Raw genomic sequence first — 18,777 nt, forward strand, 5'->3', positions numbered from 1 at the left:
TTCGTATTATCTTATTTCTAAAACCCTGCTAATCGACGGCCATATTAGTGGTCTTGTTCAAATTTTGCTTTCTTGAAGCATCTAGCTTGATCCATGTACTTGGACTCAATGTTCATCTTGTCACTCTCATCAAATTATTAATAAGATTCTATTGTATTTAGATTATACTAGTAAGTTTTGCACTTAAATAAAGACTTGGGCAATGTAAATTATGTGACAAATTATACTAGCAAAATAAGCAAACTATATTGTATCAAAATAGTACAAGAAGAAAAGAAAAACAAGAGCAACTTGCAAAAAAACACACAACTTTTAATTGCAAATAAATAGCACCATTTACATGTACTCACAAACAGATTACATAAACAAAAACACTTGATTATTATATTATGTCAATACACAAAGTAAATCACAACATATATATTACACTCTTTTGGGATTGATTTTCAGCATCAGCATTTCAAGCAGAAGAGATGTCAATGGTCTTGACCTCAGGTTTCTTCTGTTCTACCTTTGGAATTGTTACAGTTAACACTCCATTCTCCAAGTTAGCCTTAACTTCATCCATCTTTGTATGTTCGGGTAGCCTAAAACGACGTAGAAACTTGCCACTGCTCCTCTCAAGACGATGCCATTTGTCGTTCTTCTCCTCTTGTTCCTTGCTTCTTTCTCCACTTATCTGCAAAATCCTGCCTTCTTCCACCTCGACTTTCACTTCTTCCTTCTTCAGCCCGGGAAGATCTACTTTGAAAATATGCGCTTCTGGCGTCTCCTTCCAATCAACCCTTGTGGCTGCGAATTGGGACGTCTCACGAGCTACCGAGGAAGGTGAATTATTGGCAAGAACTGAGCTGAAAATGCCATCAAAAGGATCCCAATTGTCTAGCGAAAATGGATCAAACACATTTGTTTTTCGACCTCCGAAGAAGCTTGGGATGATCGACATTGTTTCAAAAAGAGTGGGTTTTGAGTTGTGAATTGGTGATTGAAGAAAGGATTAGAGATTAGAGCTTTGGTGTGAATTATGCTTATTAAGATTTTTCTGAGTTGATCAAACAGCTTAAAGTGAATTGTATTTATAGTGATTTGGGAAGCAATGAGATTTCTTGAACTTTCTGGGCATATCGTTTTTCACGGGAATGTTCAAAGTGAGCTTTGCATATTAAATTAATTTGGTGGACCCGTTTTAATTTAGCCCTTTGTTTCTACATCCTTCTAACTTTCTTATAGTTTCTACATCCTTCATAAAATTATTCCATTCATGTCTATCAATGATAGATTTATTTTTCCTGTTCTATACCATTCTAGTAAATTAATAAGGCCGTGTTTGATAATTGATACCCATCTTCTTTTTTATTTACCCATTTAAGTTTATTTATTTTAAGAGAGGAAAATTTAAATTAGATTTTTGAAGTATATATTGAAGATAAAATATATTCATGTAAGATAAAATATTCGTCTTGATGTAAAGTTTTATAATATATAATTTTTATAATTTTTTATAATGCATACTTATAGGTATTAAGGCTCAAAATTTGCTAAAAAATATAGTGTACAAACAAAAAAGCACAAAAGGAATACTTTTTTTCTCTTTTAATCTTAATTTTTGAAAGCAAAGATATTTTGTAAAAGAAAAACATATTTGCCGACGAAACTATACATTATGATAAAAAATTTTGATGATATAAAAGTATTATATAATTATATTTGAAGATCATCATCATTATCATCCTACTCAGTGTATCTTGCTCACAGAAAAACTATGGACAGAGTTTGGAGAGGGAAGTACGGCGGCAACTCATACCCATAAAGGAGAGCGCGGCCAAAGGAGTCCCCCGGCTCAAGGACGATAAAGAGACGTAATTACACGTGAAAGATAAATTAAATGCCTATAAATAAAATAAATAAGTAGAACCAACTACAAAACAAAAAAAACAAAAACTAATAATAAAAGAAACGAGAGAAGCAAGAGGGCAAGAACACCAAAAGGTAATCTAAGAGGACATCAGTAGTCTAAAACATGGATATAACGCCTCCAACTACCCTTATCCCTAGTTAGACCCTCAAAGAGGTTTAACTCATGCAAGTTAACTCTTATTTGCTCATCCTAAATTCTCCTGGGTCTTCCTCGACTCCTCTTACCCTCTACTATAATGCTTTCTACCCTCCTCATAGGGGCATCGAAAGTCTTTATCTGCACACACATCCACCTCAGCATACACATTTTTATAACTTCCATCTTATGTTCAAAAATCTTCTTTACAGGTTAACATTCGTTCCTATATAGCAGAGCAGGTCTAATTGTCGTCCGGTAGAATTTTTCTTTTAACTTGCTCGGGAATGTCCTATCACATAGCACTGCAATAGCTGCTCGTCACTTGAGCCAACCCGCATGTATAAGATGATTTACATTTCCGTCAATCTTCCCATCCCTTTGAATGATAAATCCCAAATACTTGTACTTGGTCGTACTTTTAACAACTGCTTCATCAATAGACACCTCTGGTTCACCTACCGGTGATGTCCCACTAAAGTCACAACACAAATACTCAGTCTTCGTACGACTAATGCGCAACCCTTTACCTTTTAAAGCTTCCCTCCACTCATCCAATTTATTTCTAACCTCCTCTCTAGTTTCTGCTACCAGCACTATGTCGTCAGCGAATAGCATGCACCATGGTACCGTCTCCCAAATAGATTTAGAAATCTCTTCCATAATGACAGTAAAAATGAAAGGGCTTAGAGCCGATCTCTGATGTAGTCCAACTTTAACCGGAAAAGGCTCTGTTATCTCCACCGGTGTTTGAATGTTAGTCAAAACTCTGTCATACATATCCAGTATAGCCTCAATATACACTGCAAAAATACCTCTAGCCTTGAGGCTATCCCAGATGACACGTCATGGTATGCTATCATACGCTTTCTCCAAGTCAATAAACACCATATGCAGATCCTTCTTTCACTTCCTATATTTCTCCATCAGTCTCCTCAAAACATGAATTGCCTCAATGCTTGACCTTCCTGGCATAAAACCGAATTGGTTCTCTCTAATTACTGTTTCCTGTCTAATTCTCTTCTCTATCACTCTTTCCCACAATTTCATTATGTAGCTTAGAAGTTTGATACCTCAACTCCTCCATTCTTCTGGCATCTTATGTGTCCTCAAAATAATATTAAAGGGGTTACTCAACCGACGAATGCCCTCTTCTCCTAAACCCCTCCACACCTCAATCGGGATCTCATCTGGCCCGACTACCTTTGTTCTCCCCATCTTGTTGAGATCTTCTCCTACTTCTTCTATGGTAATATCACTCGTTGACCCGTATTACAGTGGTCTTTGGACATCAGAAATTGATTATCCACCTCCTTTGGCTTCCTAGACTCATTGAGTAGTTGAGAGAAATACTGGAGTCATCTGGTTTTGATATCCTCGTGTCTCAGGAGAACTCGTCCTCCCTCATCCTTGATGTATTTCACTGCCTCTAAGTCTTGCCGCTGCCTGGACCTAGTCCTTGCCGACTTAAAAATCTGCTTCTCCCCCTCTTTGGTATCAAGCTTCCGATACAAGTCCTCATAACCACGGTTTTTTTTCCTCCGTTACCGCTTTCTTTACCACCCGTTTTGCTTCTTTATAGCTCACTCTCTTTTCTATCCTATCCTCCTCTTCCGTGCATGCCATAAGTTCCTTAAATCTCTTGTTTTATCCTTTATCTTCTTTTCCACTTCATCGTTCCACCATCACGACTCTTTGAACACTTTTGGTTTACCCGACGACACCCCCAAGGTTTCTTTTGCCACTTTTCTAATGGTTTTTGCCATGTTCACCAACATTTCATTCACATTCTCTGACCGACTTGGGAAGCCCAATAAACTTTTCTTGCTTGACAGGGTTGTGACCATATCCCCTTTGAATCTCCCCCATATGATCTTTCCCCCTAGACTCGACCTTCTTCTCTACAATTTTCTTCCTCATCCTGAAAACCAGTACTAAAAGCCTGTTTTGGGTGGGCATCTCTGTACCCAACACCACTTTATAATCCAAGCATGAGGCCCAATCTCCCTTGCGCACTAAGAAATAGTCAACTTGGGTTGCATACCCACCACTCTTACATGTGATCAAATGCTCATCTTTCTTTCTAAAGATCGAGTTTGCTATAACCAATTCTTTTGCTAGCGCAAACTCCAGCAAATTCTCCCCACTCTCATTCCTTGCCCCCAAACCAAACCCTCCATGTACCGAGTAATAGTTACCTGCATCTCTGCCTATATGTCCGTTAAAGTCTCCTCTTAAGAAAACTTTCTCATCTTCCGTGATAGTTTTCATAAGGTCTCCTAGGTTCCCAGAACTCACACTTCACTTGCTTATCGAGCCCAACTTGGGGCCCGTATGCACTGACAAAGAATATGATCTCTTCCTCTACTACTATCTTAACTAGCATAATCCTGTCATTACACCTCCTTACTTCAACCAATTGCTTTAGGATATCATTAGACACTAGGATGCCAACCCCGTTACGTCTGCCGTCCAAACCTGCATACCACAACTTATATCCCTTTATACCTTTTGTTTTTTGCCCCTTCCACCTGGTCTCTTGAACACATGCTACATGAATCCTGTATTTAGAAAGCTCAGTTGCCAACTCCAACGACTTGGCTTCTAGGGTACCTATGTTCCAAGTCCCCACTCTTAGTTCTAGATCCTGCTTACGTTACCCCCCCTGACCCCCCCTCTCCTTGGACCTGACCTCGGGTGACCATAATTGCTTTCTAACTCTATATTCAACTACTACGGGCTAAGGTAAAAGGTTACAATCAAATCACTAACAGAGATCAACACAAAATAAACAAATATACAAAAAGTAAATAAGTAAATAAATAATTAATTAAATGAAAGAAAGATAAAAAACTACTAAGTATGAAAACAATCCTTTCAAAAGGTATGAGAATACTCCAAGATATGATAACAGCAAGTGCATATACAAAATACAACCAAAAAATAGATCTTCTAAACCCAAAACACCAAACAGTATTACAAAATAAGCAACTAAATAAAACAAACACTAAATAGATAGAGTTAAGCAAGAGATGCACAAAAATTACTTAGAAAACTAGTATACTAATAAGAAGATGAAGGTTAAGGAGGGGTATCACCTGCACCACGATTGGGTGATTACCGGTGTACTAACACCGACGGTGCTTTCACCTTTACAAAAATGAGTAGTAACGTAGTAATTGCAGACCAGCGAAAACCTGAGAACGCGTACCTAACTGAAAATTGCCAAGACGCCACACACTCGACCACTGAGCACTGAAAATCAATTGAAACACGGCAGGTCAATGGTGGTCTGACCGTTGAAGGTCCTGGTGTCTTGACTTCACAGAAGGTCGCCGGTCGGTAGTAGGTGCAGCAGCAACGGTGGCCTGCCTTTTGAGTTGCGTTTGAGTAGGATTTGGGAATGGAGAGTTTAAAATCTGAAAAGCAACTCAAGGGAAACAAAGAACTGACTTCACGGCAATCGGCAAGTCAGCAGCAGCACCAGTGGTGGCTTTTCACGGCAGGTTCGCCATCGGCCGTCGGCAACAGCACTGGTTTTAGACTTTTAGGGTTTGAGAAGGGGATTTTGGGACGAATTATCAATTTCAATTATAATTGTGAAAAGAATGACCTTGGTTACACCAGACGGGAACTAAATACTAGATAAATACTCACAGTAACCTTCAACACTAATGGCATGGGAAGAACTTACCGAAGATGAAGGATTCAAGGCAAAAAAACGAGAAAAACAAAGCGAACCTTAAAACAAAATTATTAAAATAAATAAAAATTAAAATTAAAAATATGCAAATTTATGTTGACATCTATAATGTCTTTACTACAACACCAAAATGCAAGGTTGCATGCATGCATGCACGAGTTTATTGTATAAATTCAACTTTTTCTCCCTTCTTTGCTCTTGAGAAACAACCTAGTTTCACCTAGCCCTTGGATCTATATTTGAAGATGGCTGATCATATTCTTATTAGAGTGGATTTTAGAGTCTGATCAATTTTATTTTGAAGTCTGAACAAATTATTCAAAGGATTTTTGAGCTTGTTAATGCATTTTTTCACAAACAAATAATATCAATAATTAATTTTACGAAATGTCGTTAACTATCCATTTTCAAATTAAAGGTGAGATTCTAAACAAAAATAGTGCTTGTAGATATTAATATTGGTGTTTTTAGGAAACGATAGGTCCACTCTAATGGAATGATGGTGGCAGGAGATAAAACAGTGGCAAGAATTAACTCAATACTTTATTACCATCTCACCATGAGATGGACCCATAGTTAGACATATCCATATAGTTAGCCTATTTTTATAATTAATCACTTTAAATTTATAAGTTATTATTTTTAACACACTAATATAAATGAGCTGACAAAAAAAATAATTTCACCATAAAACCGTCACATTTAAGAATTTGTGCGAAAAAGCTAAGTCAACAATTCATGATTCAGACATTAATGGAATACTTCTACTAGGATGGAGATGCTATTATAAGGTTGTAGAAAATAATGGGTCCACAATATTCATTTAATATGAAAAGTAGTATCATTGTACCATTCTACAAAGAATAAGATGTCCAGAAAGTTCAAGAAATTTATTGCACCCCTATATATACAATGCACTTTCAGTTGTTTGATCAACACAGGATACACTTAATAAGCATTCAAAATCTTTAATCCTCAATCACTTATTCACAGTTTAACCACTCATTCAAACAATGTCCATCATCCCAAGCTTTTTCGGGAGTCGAAAAACCAATGTGTATGATCCATTTTCACGAGAAAATTGGGATCCATTTGATGGCATTTTCAGCTCCGTTCTTGCCAATAATTCACCTTCCTCTACAGCTCGTGAAGTATCCCAATTCGCAACCACAAGGGTTGATTGGAAGGAAACACCAGAAGCACATGTTTTCAAAGTAGATCTTCCTGGGCTGAAGAAGGATGAAGTGAAAGTTGAGGTGGAAGAAGGCAGGATTCTGCAGATAAGTGGAGAGAGAAGCAAGGAACAAGAGGAGAAGAATGACAAATGGCATCGTCTTGAGAGGAGCAGTGGGAAGTTCTTACGTCGTTTCAGGCTACCTGAAAACACAAAGATGGATGAAGTTAAGGCCAACTTGGAGAATGGAGTGTTAACTGTAAAAATTCCAAAGGTGGAAGAAAAGAAACCCGAGGTCAAGACCATTGACATCTCTTCTGCTTGAAATGGTCCTAAAATCTATCATGAGTATAATCTCTAGTTATTTCCTTTGTTTATTGACACAATAAAGTTTCTTTTTGTGTCCATGCAATTCGTTTGTGTGTTTGAGCCCTTATAAAGGGGGTTTTATCTTGTGTACATGTACATTGTGTTAATGTGCAATTAAGTTGTGTTTTGTGCAAGTCGCAATTGTTTTTCTCTGAATATTTATTTATTTTCATCACTAATATCTGCTAAGGTGCATATTTAGTACTATATACATAGTCACAATCAAAAGACTTGCATATATATTTGTCACATAAGTGTATCTTGACAAGGAATACAGATTTGAGAAATGCAAAGCAGAAGTTCCTATTTAGGTGCAAACCTCAACTATGAATAATCTAGGTACGAATGGAACCCCAATAATCATGCAATACTAAGGGTCTGCCTGGATTTGGTGAATTAAAGGGTAAAAAGTAGCCCATTAAATTTTTTGGGCTGAACCGAGTGATTGGATTGGGAGGAAACAATTATGGAGGTACTCTTTAGTCCTTATTTGAGGTTAAATATTTACCCTACCTCCCCCTAGAGTAAAAAAATAACTCTTCTCTCCTAATAGTATTATTCATTCATAACTTTCAGCCTACTCTTTCGATTGAACTCCTTCCATGTCTAACCTCACCAAAAATATGGTGGTGATTGAAGAAAAGGAAGATTTTCGGTACATGCATCCTCTGCTTCCCTTCAATTAGCTTCTATTACACTACGACTATTGCCACCATTGTTAGGGCTTGGAATTTTGTTGTTTCTGAGCTCAAAGTCTTCCTATATACTTTGATTAGGATTACTGTCATCTTTTGTCTTTGTTAAATTAGTACTTTGTGGTGACTTTTTGGTTTAATTATCATTGATTGCTAGATTTTCTTGGTGCGGAAGATTTGTACAGATGTGATTTAGTTCTAGGTTGTTTATCTTCATTTTCTAAACAAAGGAAAAATTAGATCCAAATGAGAATTGAGTGTGGTGCCAGTTTTACTCTAGATTATCGGTCTTGTTCACCATAATTGTACAGTGGTGGTTGGGCGGCTATCTCTGATGAGATCATAAGAAAATCATATTACAATCGCAAGTTTCATGAGATAGTGAAGTCTGAAAATGTTTTGTGGAAAAATTTGCCAAACCATCATATTTTTTCCATGTAATTGTTTTCTTCCTTAAATGTTCTCCTATACTTTTTCACCCAAATTTTTTTTATCCGATAACTAGTAATAGGAATCCAAGCATGCCCTAAGAGCACCCAAAATGCCTGGCACATAATGTTACCCACATACTATGTGTAAGCAAATGATGTTGCACATTGTTCTGGAAAATCAACACAAACATGGGTAAGTACATGATAAGGGTAGGGTGTACAAATAAAGGCAAAGAATGGGAATGTGATACATGTCATTGGTAGCCAATTATCTTCAACTTTTCCAAATTAGTTTTATGAAAATTACCATGAATAATCCAATCTTTCACTGATTTTCCTACAATAAATTTCAATTTTTGATTAACCATGAATAATCTAATAGACCCCAACTATTGGGTCACTTGCCCAAGAATGTTGTTGCTCAAATAGTAACTTGTTTTTGTAGGTTATTTTACAATATATATATATATATATATATATATATATATATGCATATATATATATATATATATTCACATTATTATATATACTTCATATATTCACATTTCAAGAGAGGAGGATTTCTAGATGAAGTACTACTTATTGGATAAGAATGTCTCAGAAGAAGTAATACTTCTCCCCTGCTTTGTTCAACTTCATATTCCTTGTCATTGAGATCAACAAATAAAATTCAATTGAAAAGGAATTGGTTCAAAGATCAATCAACTACTTCAAATCTCGGAGTAATTGAGGAGGCATTTTATATGATAGCAATTCACTAGATTTTGACCATTTATTTGTATTTAAATACTTAATTCACCAATTTATTCAAGGACTTATTTGGCTAAGTGGTAGTGGCGGCGGTGAGTGAAATGTGATGTTTGGTGTGAGGTGGGCGGGAGAAGTAGTGGTGGTGGCGGCAATGATGCGGGAACGAAAGGGTGGGTTGGGAATTGTCTTGAAGGAAGGGATGGAGAAATGTGGTGGGATGACTGTGTGTGGGAGGATAGTGGGCAGGGAAACTGTTTTGTTTTTGTTTTATTTATTTATTTTTATTTATGCTTTCTTTTGCAACATTACCTTTTAAACAAGTAATCGGTTATCCCAGTTTACTCCAAGCAAACACCCCTCAAAATTCGAATTATTCATAGTTAATCCATAGATTAGATTATTATAGGGAAATCATGAAAAGGTAGGATTACTGTAAGTAATTTTTCCATAGTTTTATTTTAATTTAACTTGTAATTTTTTAGATAAATATATTAATTGGTTTTAATTTTTTTGCTTACAAATAGAGTTTACTATCAACATAAGAGAAAATGATGCGGCATATGGAGAAGCACATTGTAGTACTATAGTGATATACTAATATGGTAAGGACTCATTACCAAAATTACTTTTGACATTGTGCTATATAAATCTGCACTTCTCCATAGGTAACCAGTTGGCAACAATTTTTAGGTGATGATTCATTAGCGATAGCCATTTATAAGAACCTACCCTCACTTTTAAAAACTACAAAAGTAAAAGCCTCAAAAACACATAGTATAGCTACACAAAGATGGAAGGCGTGATTTAAGGTCCAACAAATTCACAATCAAGGTTTGACATTGCACAAGAAAATCATTGCAGGTGGTATAGGATGCATCTTACCATAAAGGTTCTGAACAATTAATCATCGATCTCATCCAAGCAAGAAATCCTTCACGTTGCAGAAAATTCCCTTACTATAAGGGTTCCTAAACCTTATATCTGAAAAGGATTGATCTGATCATAGAATGATAACAAAGTTAGGCAGTAACAGGAGTACAATTTCAAGAATTTCTGACTGCAGAAACAGAGAGGCAGATAGGATAAAAAGCCTAGAGTTTGTAAAATTACCTAATGAAGGATGAATAATGACATGAAATTCTGGGTATCTTCTCCAATTGATCTGCATTACATTCACATGCCATTTAGGCTCTAAACTATCCATAGAGAAATCAGGCAAAATACAGTGTTTGCAAGCCACGAAAATAATGCTAGTCCAGCTACCCAGCCTTTGATTCTTGCTGAGGTAGAAAACTTACCCATTCTTCAGTTCTTATATTAAAGCACACACAATACACATGCCATGCAAAAAATACCACCTGTAAGCTCACCCGTCAATTATCAGTATCATTAAAAAATTAAATCAATTAACTTCATCATTAATATAGTATTACACATAAAATACACTAACCTGCCAAAGCACTTGAAGCATTAGAAAGTTCATTGTGCTCACAACCAAGTTGTATCGAATCTGTCAAAGCCAAATAATCATAAACAAGTCACGTATTGTACACATGAGCTCTACACTTCCACTTATGCATTGATGACGGAATTCCATGAGAAAATTGGAGGTGAAATGTGTACCTTGGAGCTACTCTGTTTTAGAAGCAAATGTTTGTTGATCCCTAATACCCAGGTAAAAACAAGTCAAATGTCCAGTAAAAAGAGTGGTTTATAGCACTAAAACAATGAACATGAAAATAGAAACTGTAAAGGGATCCACTCCACCCCCATCCCCCTATAACAGCAGAGAGAGATGGAAAACCATAGAACTCAACTCTTGAAACTACTCCATTCAGAACACTTACAAAAAATAAAGATCCTACTATATATTTAGGTACAGGAACCTAGAGCAACTATATAATCTGTTCAAGATCAATCAAGTTTGTAAGAGAGGCGGATATTCAGAAACAGATAAACATAATCATTTAAACTCGCAAAACGCTTACAATGATAAGAAAGCATTGCATATGAAGCCTCAGCCGTTATAAACCCAGCCAAAAGCAACAAGAAAAGTCTGTAATTCTTCTGGCCTACAGATAAGTGAATGGCAAGACTGACATAAATATAACAACGTGGAAGAAAAGTTAAAGTACAAAAATGCTAATTCCTGAAGTTTTGCGAGCCAGTACGATGCAAATGTCAGTAAATATAGAGCAAAATGATGTTTTGACTTCCAACTTCAGGCATTATTGTTACCTATGCAGTTCCCAAAACCGGGGCAATGATGATCAAATCCCATGACATAGGCTTTGCAGCTCCTACAATACCGCGTCCTTCTTGAAGATATAGAAGTCTAAACAAGGAGGGGGAGGGGGGAATCAAAAAGTCATAATCATCCTGCTATGATGGATATTTGGATTTACGAAAGAGCAAAATAGTAATTGTTATATTAGGAGTAACTTGGGGAATAAGTTAGTTTAAGTGGTAGTTTTCTTATAAATAAGAGGAATTAGAGGCTCATTATCATCATGAATATTGTTAAACACTTGATGGATGGATTTTACTCATTTTAGGAGATCTCAAGCTTCTCAAATTACTTGATCTATCTTTCGTTACTTTGTAATCGTTCTTTAATCATCATTTTGATAATATAATTTCTCTTTTGTCATTTTATCATTTCAATTTCTATTTTCTTGTTTTACTCCAATTTATCAGTTCATAGCTAACAGTGGTATCAGAACCGGACTCAGAGTGGGTGGCTTGCGGAGTGGGTGGCCTGGAAGAGCCAGCCGTGACCCAACGTAACCGTGACCCAATGCAGCTGTGACCCAACGAGGACGTTGCCCTTATGGAGGGTCGATTGTTATGGTCATTGCAAGGTATGGAACTTGTCCCACATCGGTTGTAAAGTGCAATTGGTGTGGGGTTTATAGGCAAATGGGCTCTCTCACCTAATAGGCTAGTCTTTTGGGTGAGCTTTCCTGTTTGTCCAATAACATTATTGCTATGATCAATATTTGGATTTACAAAAGGGCAAAATAGTAATTGTAATATTAGGAGTAACTTGGGGAATAAGTTAGTTTTAAGTGGTAGTTTTCTTATAAATAAGAGGAATTAGAGGCTCATTATCATCATGAATATTGTTACACACTTGATGGATGAGTTTTACTCATTTTAGGAGATCTCAAGCTTCTCAAATTGCTTGATCTATCTTTCGTTACTTTGTAATCGTTCTTTAGTCATCAATGTGATAGTATAATTCTCTTTTGTCATTTTATCATTTCAATTTCTATTTTTCTATTTTAGTTCAATTTATCGGTTCATAGCACATCCATCCTCTTCCATATGAAACAACATAGTTTGTGTAGTTTTAAGCTAAATCGTGGGAAGATGTAAACAGAATTAATATACATTTTTATGAACTTTGCAAATGAGAAAAAGACATTAGCCATTGACAAAAGGACATCATGACAAGAGAAAGCAATGTCATGTAACATATTAACTTTCCAAAGAAATGGAAAAAGTAAGTACCGCTTCATTTGAAATTTCCAAGCTAATGCCTTCTGCTTTAGATGATAAGTCCTGTCAACATTTGACATCAAACTTGTTAGGCAAGGTATTTCCTAGATATCATAGGTGGTTTCCACTTTACAACCTCCAAATGTTGCCTGTCTTCTGAAATTGAAGCCTTCATCAAGCTGGCAGGATCCTGGCAAACAAAACCTGGATCACTAGTCAAGATCCTGAAACCAAGTAGTTGTGTAAGGATCACATCGCTGATAAATATCATAAGAAACTGATAGAAAAAGTATTTATACAGATTAAATATATAGAAGAAAGTGGAACTCGACCTTAAAAACCCAATAAGAAGGATTGCTAGCTCCATGTTCAACAAAATATTTAATAGCAATGAAACAGCTGCAAATCATGCCCATCAGAATTTATCAGATGACCTCCAAAACCTCACAGGACTAGTAGATTCACATAACCTTTTATACAAAAGGTATATACCATATGCCTATTTCTTATTGATTATCTGTAGCCTCCATCAAGCAAATAAAAAGTAACATGCAACATACTAGTTTACTCCATGGCATATTATATGTCATTTTCACAAACTATACTAGTTTCATCACTTACCAACACACTACATACTTGTTAGTGCCAAAAAACTTCCACTTACATACTAATACAAAATTTATTCACAAAATCACAACCTAAATAGACACTTCATTTTGAAGTATTTCATTTTATTGTAAGAATAAAAGCCACTATGCACTAAATTATTCAGCTTCATGGGTTCAAGTCTTATTTCATCACTTAATTTTCCATCAAAAGCCATCAAAAAAAAGTCAGTTCTCCTTGATTTTTTTCCAATCCTTACCTCGACGTCATATTATTATACCTCACCTTTTAATCAAAATTATATAATTCTTTTCGCCAAAAGAACTAAGAAAATTCCTACAATTCAGCAGAAAGGCTACATACATTCCACCCAACTATGCAGACTTTCTTTAAACCCAATTTTCAAATTGTTAGATGTTTGGTGACTTGAACTAAGTCTAGAATATTGGAAAGAAACAAGTGAAGTGATGATTGAAGGGTTTCCGTCAGCAACGGGCTTAGTTTTGACCAACACTGACATTAATCTCGGTCGAGATTAGTATGAAGAGAAGATAGAACCATTGGAGCTTGGAGTCTCGGGCGAGACTCAAGAAGCCTCGATCGACTGAGAGTCTCGAGCAAGACTGATTCCAGGTTTGATCGAGATTAAAGATTGTGGAACACAGTGACTTTTGGCATGTTGAGTCTCGGGCGAGACTCAAAGAAGGTTCGGTCGAGACTACCCTAGTCTCAATCGAGATCTCGAGTGAGACTCAAAGAAGATTCGGTCAAGACTGGGAGTCTCGGTCAAGACTACTCTATCTCAATTGAGATTGTGCACGACTGCACATATTCTGCACGATTAAATGTGCAGTTATGGTGTGACTAGTTTTCTGACTGCTAAATTGCTAATTAATCTCTTTGTAATTGGGAATTAATATATAAACCCCATTTGCTTAGATTTATGGTAGAAGGAGAGGTATTAATCTAGAAAACCACAAAATAGAGTTTTAGGGAGCAGGATAAAACTATTTTCATCTTGTATTTTGATCTCCTTACATACCGAAATTTTGTTCTAGGTGCCTCGAAACTATCACATTGATAGTGAACCTAGTGAACCATGTTAATTGTCAAAGAACACTTCCATCCTCCGCACAATACAAATCATCAACATTTTTCTCAATTCAATAATCAAATTTAATAAAAGAGAGAATAATCATCAATACCTTGACTAATGACGCTCAGATAAACGACCCAAATGAAAATTATATGGAACAATACAAAAGCAGGAGCTGAAGCACGAATTTTTAGCAACACCCTAATATATTGAAAAATTCCAAGAGTAATTGAAAAAACTGAAGCTGCAAGAAAAAGAATAAACAAACAAAAATCAACAGGTTGGAAAATTTCCCCAAAGGTCAATTAATTGAGATTATTGTTAACGGAAATTGAGTAGAAAACCTGAGATGATGAACTGAGAGAGGAGAGAAGGTAATGGGAAAAAATGAGGGACGAAAATTAGGGCAAGTTGAGTAATTGTGCCGGTAAAGCATGAAATCAAACACCGTATTAGTAATTCTGGCGACCTTCTCCGGTTGCTATTTTCGAGAGGCATCTTGTAATAAAATGCCGGAATAGCATGAGAAAGTAGCACAACATAAATTCTGTCCTATGTACTCGAAGTCTTGAACCATATTAAAAAGAAAAGATAAATTTTTTTCGATTTGAAGAAAAATAATTAAAAATAAAATATATTATAATATTATATTTTAAATATAAAAAAATTACAAACAAATCAGTTAAAATGTGTTGCTCAAAACTCTGTCTAATAAGCATCAGTCATCATCCAGTGAAATATGTATAATAGTTGCCCTTGATCCCAAGACCATGAAAGAGAAGAAATCCTAATCACCACCATAAACGGAAGGCAGGACGAAACAACCAGGTCCTTCAGAGGTCCCAGCTCCCTGGAAAATAGCTCCTTGGAGGACCAAGTTTACTCCTCAACTAAGTCCCAAGACGACAAGACTCACAGATGCAACAGGGTCATACCAAAAGGACCCTAACAGAAAGTGAAGAACCTAAACACCTACAGGATGATTGCAACAGAAACGATGACGTGTCAAGAGGCAACTGCAGTCATCGGTAGAAAAGTTGTCAACGCTTGTATAAGGCAAGGCACCACACCTACCTCGTACCCTACTCATATAGGTACACTAGAACACAAGGAGGGGAGCCCATTTTCCTTTCTACTGGTCCCAAGAAAGATTCTCTCAAGGTAAAAACCTAAAATGCCATTAGGGTTTTAGGAGACCTCTCCTCATACCCACTATAAATATACGATGCCATACATCAACAAAGGTATGATAACTTTTTGCACTGAATACCAAACATTCTTCTCTCGGAAAAAGATAACTCTAAACCTTAAAAAGCTACATCATTGATTCTATCATAATCCCTACTGGCTTAATCATCGGAGGAGGACCCCCGAAGGACCCCTCTCCGGCCCTCGTTTGCTACTTTGTGCAGGATATGGAGTGAAATAGCCAGAAAAGCAACTCAAACCTCCCTAATTGTTCATAACCATTGTGAACCCTAAAAAACATTCTCTTCAACTTTGCTGAGAGTGTTAATTGTTCTCTTCACAGCAGAAACACTTCTAATATATAAAAACCATCTAATCCTCAGGGATCATAAAGTTTGATGATTTTACTAAACAATTTTGCTAATTCACTTGAAGTTTGTTCAATATAATTTTGTTGCTCCTAATCATTTCTAGTAAACTTTATTGATGTTAACAAAAATATCTAAGAATTTTTTATTAACTTGAAAATTGAATTACAACTTTGATTAAAGTAACTAGTACAATATTTATTGTGGTTGTTCAATAATTGCATGAATTTTTGATTTGATTGTTGTGAAGAATTTGCCACATCTTTATATTATGTTTTGAGTTTGCATCTTTGTTAATCAAGTAGATTGCATATTGAATAACTTGTGAAGATGCCTTTACTTGAATGTGTAATCTTCCATTATCTTCAAGAAATCTTTTCTCCTTATGTGACTCAATATAATGATTTGATCCCTTGGCTTTTAGAATCACATTCAAGTGAGTTGTAGTGTTAACAAACATTAGTAATGTTTTGGGATGTAATTCATCAAATGCACTTTTGCTGCATTATGGTTCATGTTATTTGATTGTAGTTCATCAAATGCACCTTTGCTTCATTCAATTTCTAAGTTATTATTATTGTTAGATTGTTGTAGGGTTTCATGCTCTTAGTTTCTCTATGCAATTTTCATTTTCCTAATTATTTACTTTAAATGCTTCGTATTAGTGTAAAGTATATTTAGAATCATGTTTAGGGTTTTATTTGTAATTTTCATGTTTTGCGAGTAGTTTTATCATCTAGAATTGAGAGGTTGATGCCAATTTTAGTATGAAATGATGTCATTAGATTAGTTGCATGAAATTGATACTATGATTTAATCTATACTTCGTGAGCCTTGGTTTAAACATTTTATTAATTTTGTCAATAAAGCGAAAGTTTGAGATTAGGTGTAATTTTGGATTGAGGTGCATTTAAGTTAAATTCATACTCCTACTATTCACTTTAAATGTCCCATTTTGGTTTTACAACAATATTCATTAATCACTTCACTTATGTGCTTTGTTTTTAATCTATAAGTTAAAATATACTCAAGTGAGATCTTGTTTGATTCGTCTTATTTTAAATTTTATTAATATTAACTTTTTTTATAGTTTTTACTTAACCCCAATTAGAGATATTTAAGATTGAAAACATGCATTGGCAAATGCGCCAAAATCAAATGAGACATGTAAAGTGAATAAGAGAGAGTATTAGTTTAGCCAATAAAACGAATTTTTAAGGATTAAAACTAGTAACCTCCTAAAAAAATACTAATAAATATAGTGAAAGTTTAAGATTAATTAAATCACTTTTAATCATATAAAGATTGATCATTTTCTTCATTTAAGTAGGAAAGTAACTAAATTTTATACTAGAATCAGATGATTAACTATATCCTAGATTGCTTTTATTAATGTTTAAACTAAGATTTTCAGCCTTAGCTTATTTTAGTAATATATTTGAGTAGTTTATTTCTTTGATAGTAGTAGTGTTAGAAAAAAAAAATCATTGTTGAAGTAATTGTGACTTGAGTGCACAAATTAAGTCTATGCATTGATGTATGCATAGAGATCATGTGGAATCCTATGGGTGTGTTAATGTGTGAGTTAAAGTGGTGTTTAATTGTGTAGTTGAATGCATGAAGTTATGATGGCATTTAGATTCTTAAACATGTGATGTAAATGATGATGTTAATGGGATGATGAATTCACTTAATAAGGAGTTTAGAAGACTAAGAATTTGATTCCATATGAGGTGTCTTGAATAAGGCAATCAGAGAATGCACGTGTCTTGAACAAGCACAGAGTTCAGAAGCATCCAGAAAGTCCTGCATTGAAGTGCTCGAATAAGCAAGGGAAATGCTTGAACGAGCAGTTAGTTCAATGAAGTCAGTGAGTTGTTGTGTGCCGCTTAAACGAGCAGCTTCTTGGCTTAAACGAGTGGCTATCCCAAAATGCCCAGGATTCTCTTTTAGTCGATTGAAGTGCTTAGGGCTGTTATATTTTCATTAATTCTTATTTGTTAGCATTGAGTTTGGATACTCATCAATGTAATAATCTACAATAAATAAGGAGCTCATATGCGCATCTGCAATCATTAAACAAAAACCCCTTAGACTAAACACATAGCCTATAATCTCTTACTCTCAATAGTAATCCTTCATGTAAGAGTTTTTAAAACTCCATTGTTATAGTATAATCAAAGATAATACACACCTCCGAAGACGTAGCCTATATTGGGTGAACCTCGTAAATACTTGTGTTAATTTTTGCATTTTAATTTTCTTCGTACATTGTCATTTTCATTGAAATTTTTATTTGTTCTTCAAAGTACTTCATACCTTTGATCTTGGTGATATTAGAGTTTGATAATTGATTCTTAGACTCTAATCTAACTTTTATTCCAATTGGTATCAGAGATAAATTGTTGTTACAGTGATTTGGATGTCATTTTTTGGGGGAACATGTCTACAATGAAGCTTGACATAGAGAAGTTTGATAGGAATGTTAACTCTGACTTACGACAAGTCAAGATGGAAGTCATTTTGATCCAAAGACACTATCGAAAATTCAACTATACCTTTCCAACAAAGTCCTAAGAGAGGTTATCAAGGAGACCACAACCAAGGGGATATGGGGGAAATTGGAGTCACTCTACATAGCCAAGTGTGTCACCAATAGACTATTCTTAAAGAGTATACTCTACAATTTACGCTTGGAGGAAACCATTGAAACCTCTCCTTGATGAGTTTTACTTAATTGTGAAGGATTTGCAAAACATTAATGTAAAATTAGATGATGAAGCCTTGGCTATCTATTTGTTATGCTCTCTACCTCCATCTAAGAGCTTTAGAGAAATTCTACT

The 18,777-nt window shown here is 35.4% G+C and overlaps 4 protein-coding genes across 4 annotated transcripts; 1 reads left to right on the forward strand and 3 right to left on the reverse strand.

Moving 5' to 3' along the window:
* Window positions 1–291: 291 nt before the first annotated feature.
* Window positions 292–1,371, reverse strand: LOC130814307 (17.8 kDa class I heat shock protein-like). Its single transcript, XM_057680422.1, has one exon. The coding sequence runs from the start codon at window positions 944–946 to the stop codon at window positions 461–463; it is 486 nt and encodes a 161-aa protein (XP_057536405.1). The 5' UTR covers window positions 947–1,371; the 3' UTR covers window positions 292–460.
* A 2,461-nt stretch (window positions 1,372–3,832) lies between these two features.
* On the reverse strand, window positions 3,833–6,330 carry LOC130813501 (uncharacterized). The gene is made up of 6 exons (XM_057679339.1): window positions 6,307–6,330; window positions 5,351–5,472; window positions 5,175–5,250; window positions 4,724–4,793; window positions 4,352–4,666; window positions 3,833–4,263 (listed from the first exon to the last, which is right to left on the reverse strand). The coding sequence occupies exons 1-6, from the start codon at window positions 6,328–6,330 to the stop codon at window positions 3,833–3,835; spliced, it is 1,038 nt and encodes a 345-aa protein (XP_057535322.1).
* A 439-nt stretch (window positions 6,331–6,769) lies between these two features.
* Window positions 6,770–8,364, forward strand: LOC130814309 (18.1 kDa class I heat shock protein-like). Its single transcript, XM_057680423.1, has one exon. It carries the CDS (start codon window positions 6,770–6,772, stop codon window positions 7,253–7,255), a length of 486 nt encoding a protein of 161 aa, XP_057536406.1. The 3' UTR covers window positions 7,256–8,364.
* On the reverse strand, window positions 6,994–14,918 carry LOC130814306 (uncharacterized). Its single transcript, XM_057680421.1, has 13 exons — window positions 14,723–14,918; window positions 14,488–14,622; window positions 13,009–13,075; window positions 12,813–12,900; window positions 12,689–12,739; window positions 11,414–11,510; window positions 11,164–11,247; window positions 10,799–10,839; window positions 10,626–10,685; window positions 10,474–10,533; window positions 10,286–10,337; window positions 10,058–10,171; window positions 6,994–7,133 (listed from the first exon to the last, which is right to left on the reverse strand). The coding sequence occupies exons 1-12, from the start codon at window positions 14,874–14,876 to the stop codon at window positions 10,089–10,091; spliced, it is 972 nt and encodes a 323-aa protein (XP_057536404.1). The 5' UTR covers window positions 14,877–14,918; the 3' UTR covers window positions 6,994–7,133; window positions 10,058–10,088.
* Between the last annotated feature and the right edge of the window lie 3,859 nt (window positions 14,919–18,777).

Source organism: Amaranthus tricolor, chromosome 5, assembly GCF_026212465.1.
Source record: "Amaranthus tricolor cultivar Red isolate AtriRed21 chromosome 5, ASM2621246v1, whole genome shotgun sequence".
Taxonomy (NCBI): Eukaryota; Viridiplantae; Streptophyta; class Magnoliopsida; order Caryophyllales; family Amaranthaceae; genus Amaranthus; species Amaranthus tricolor.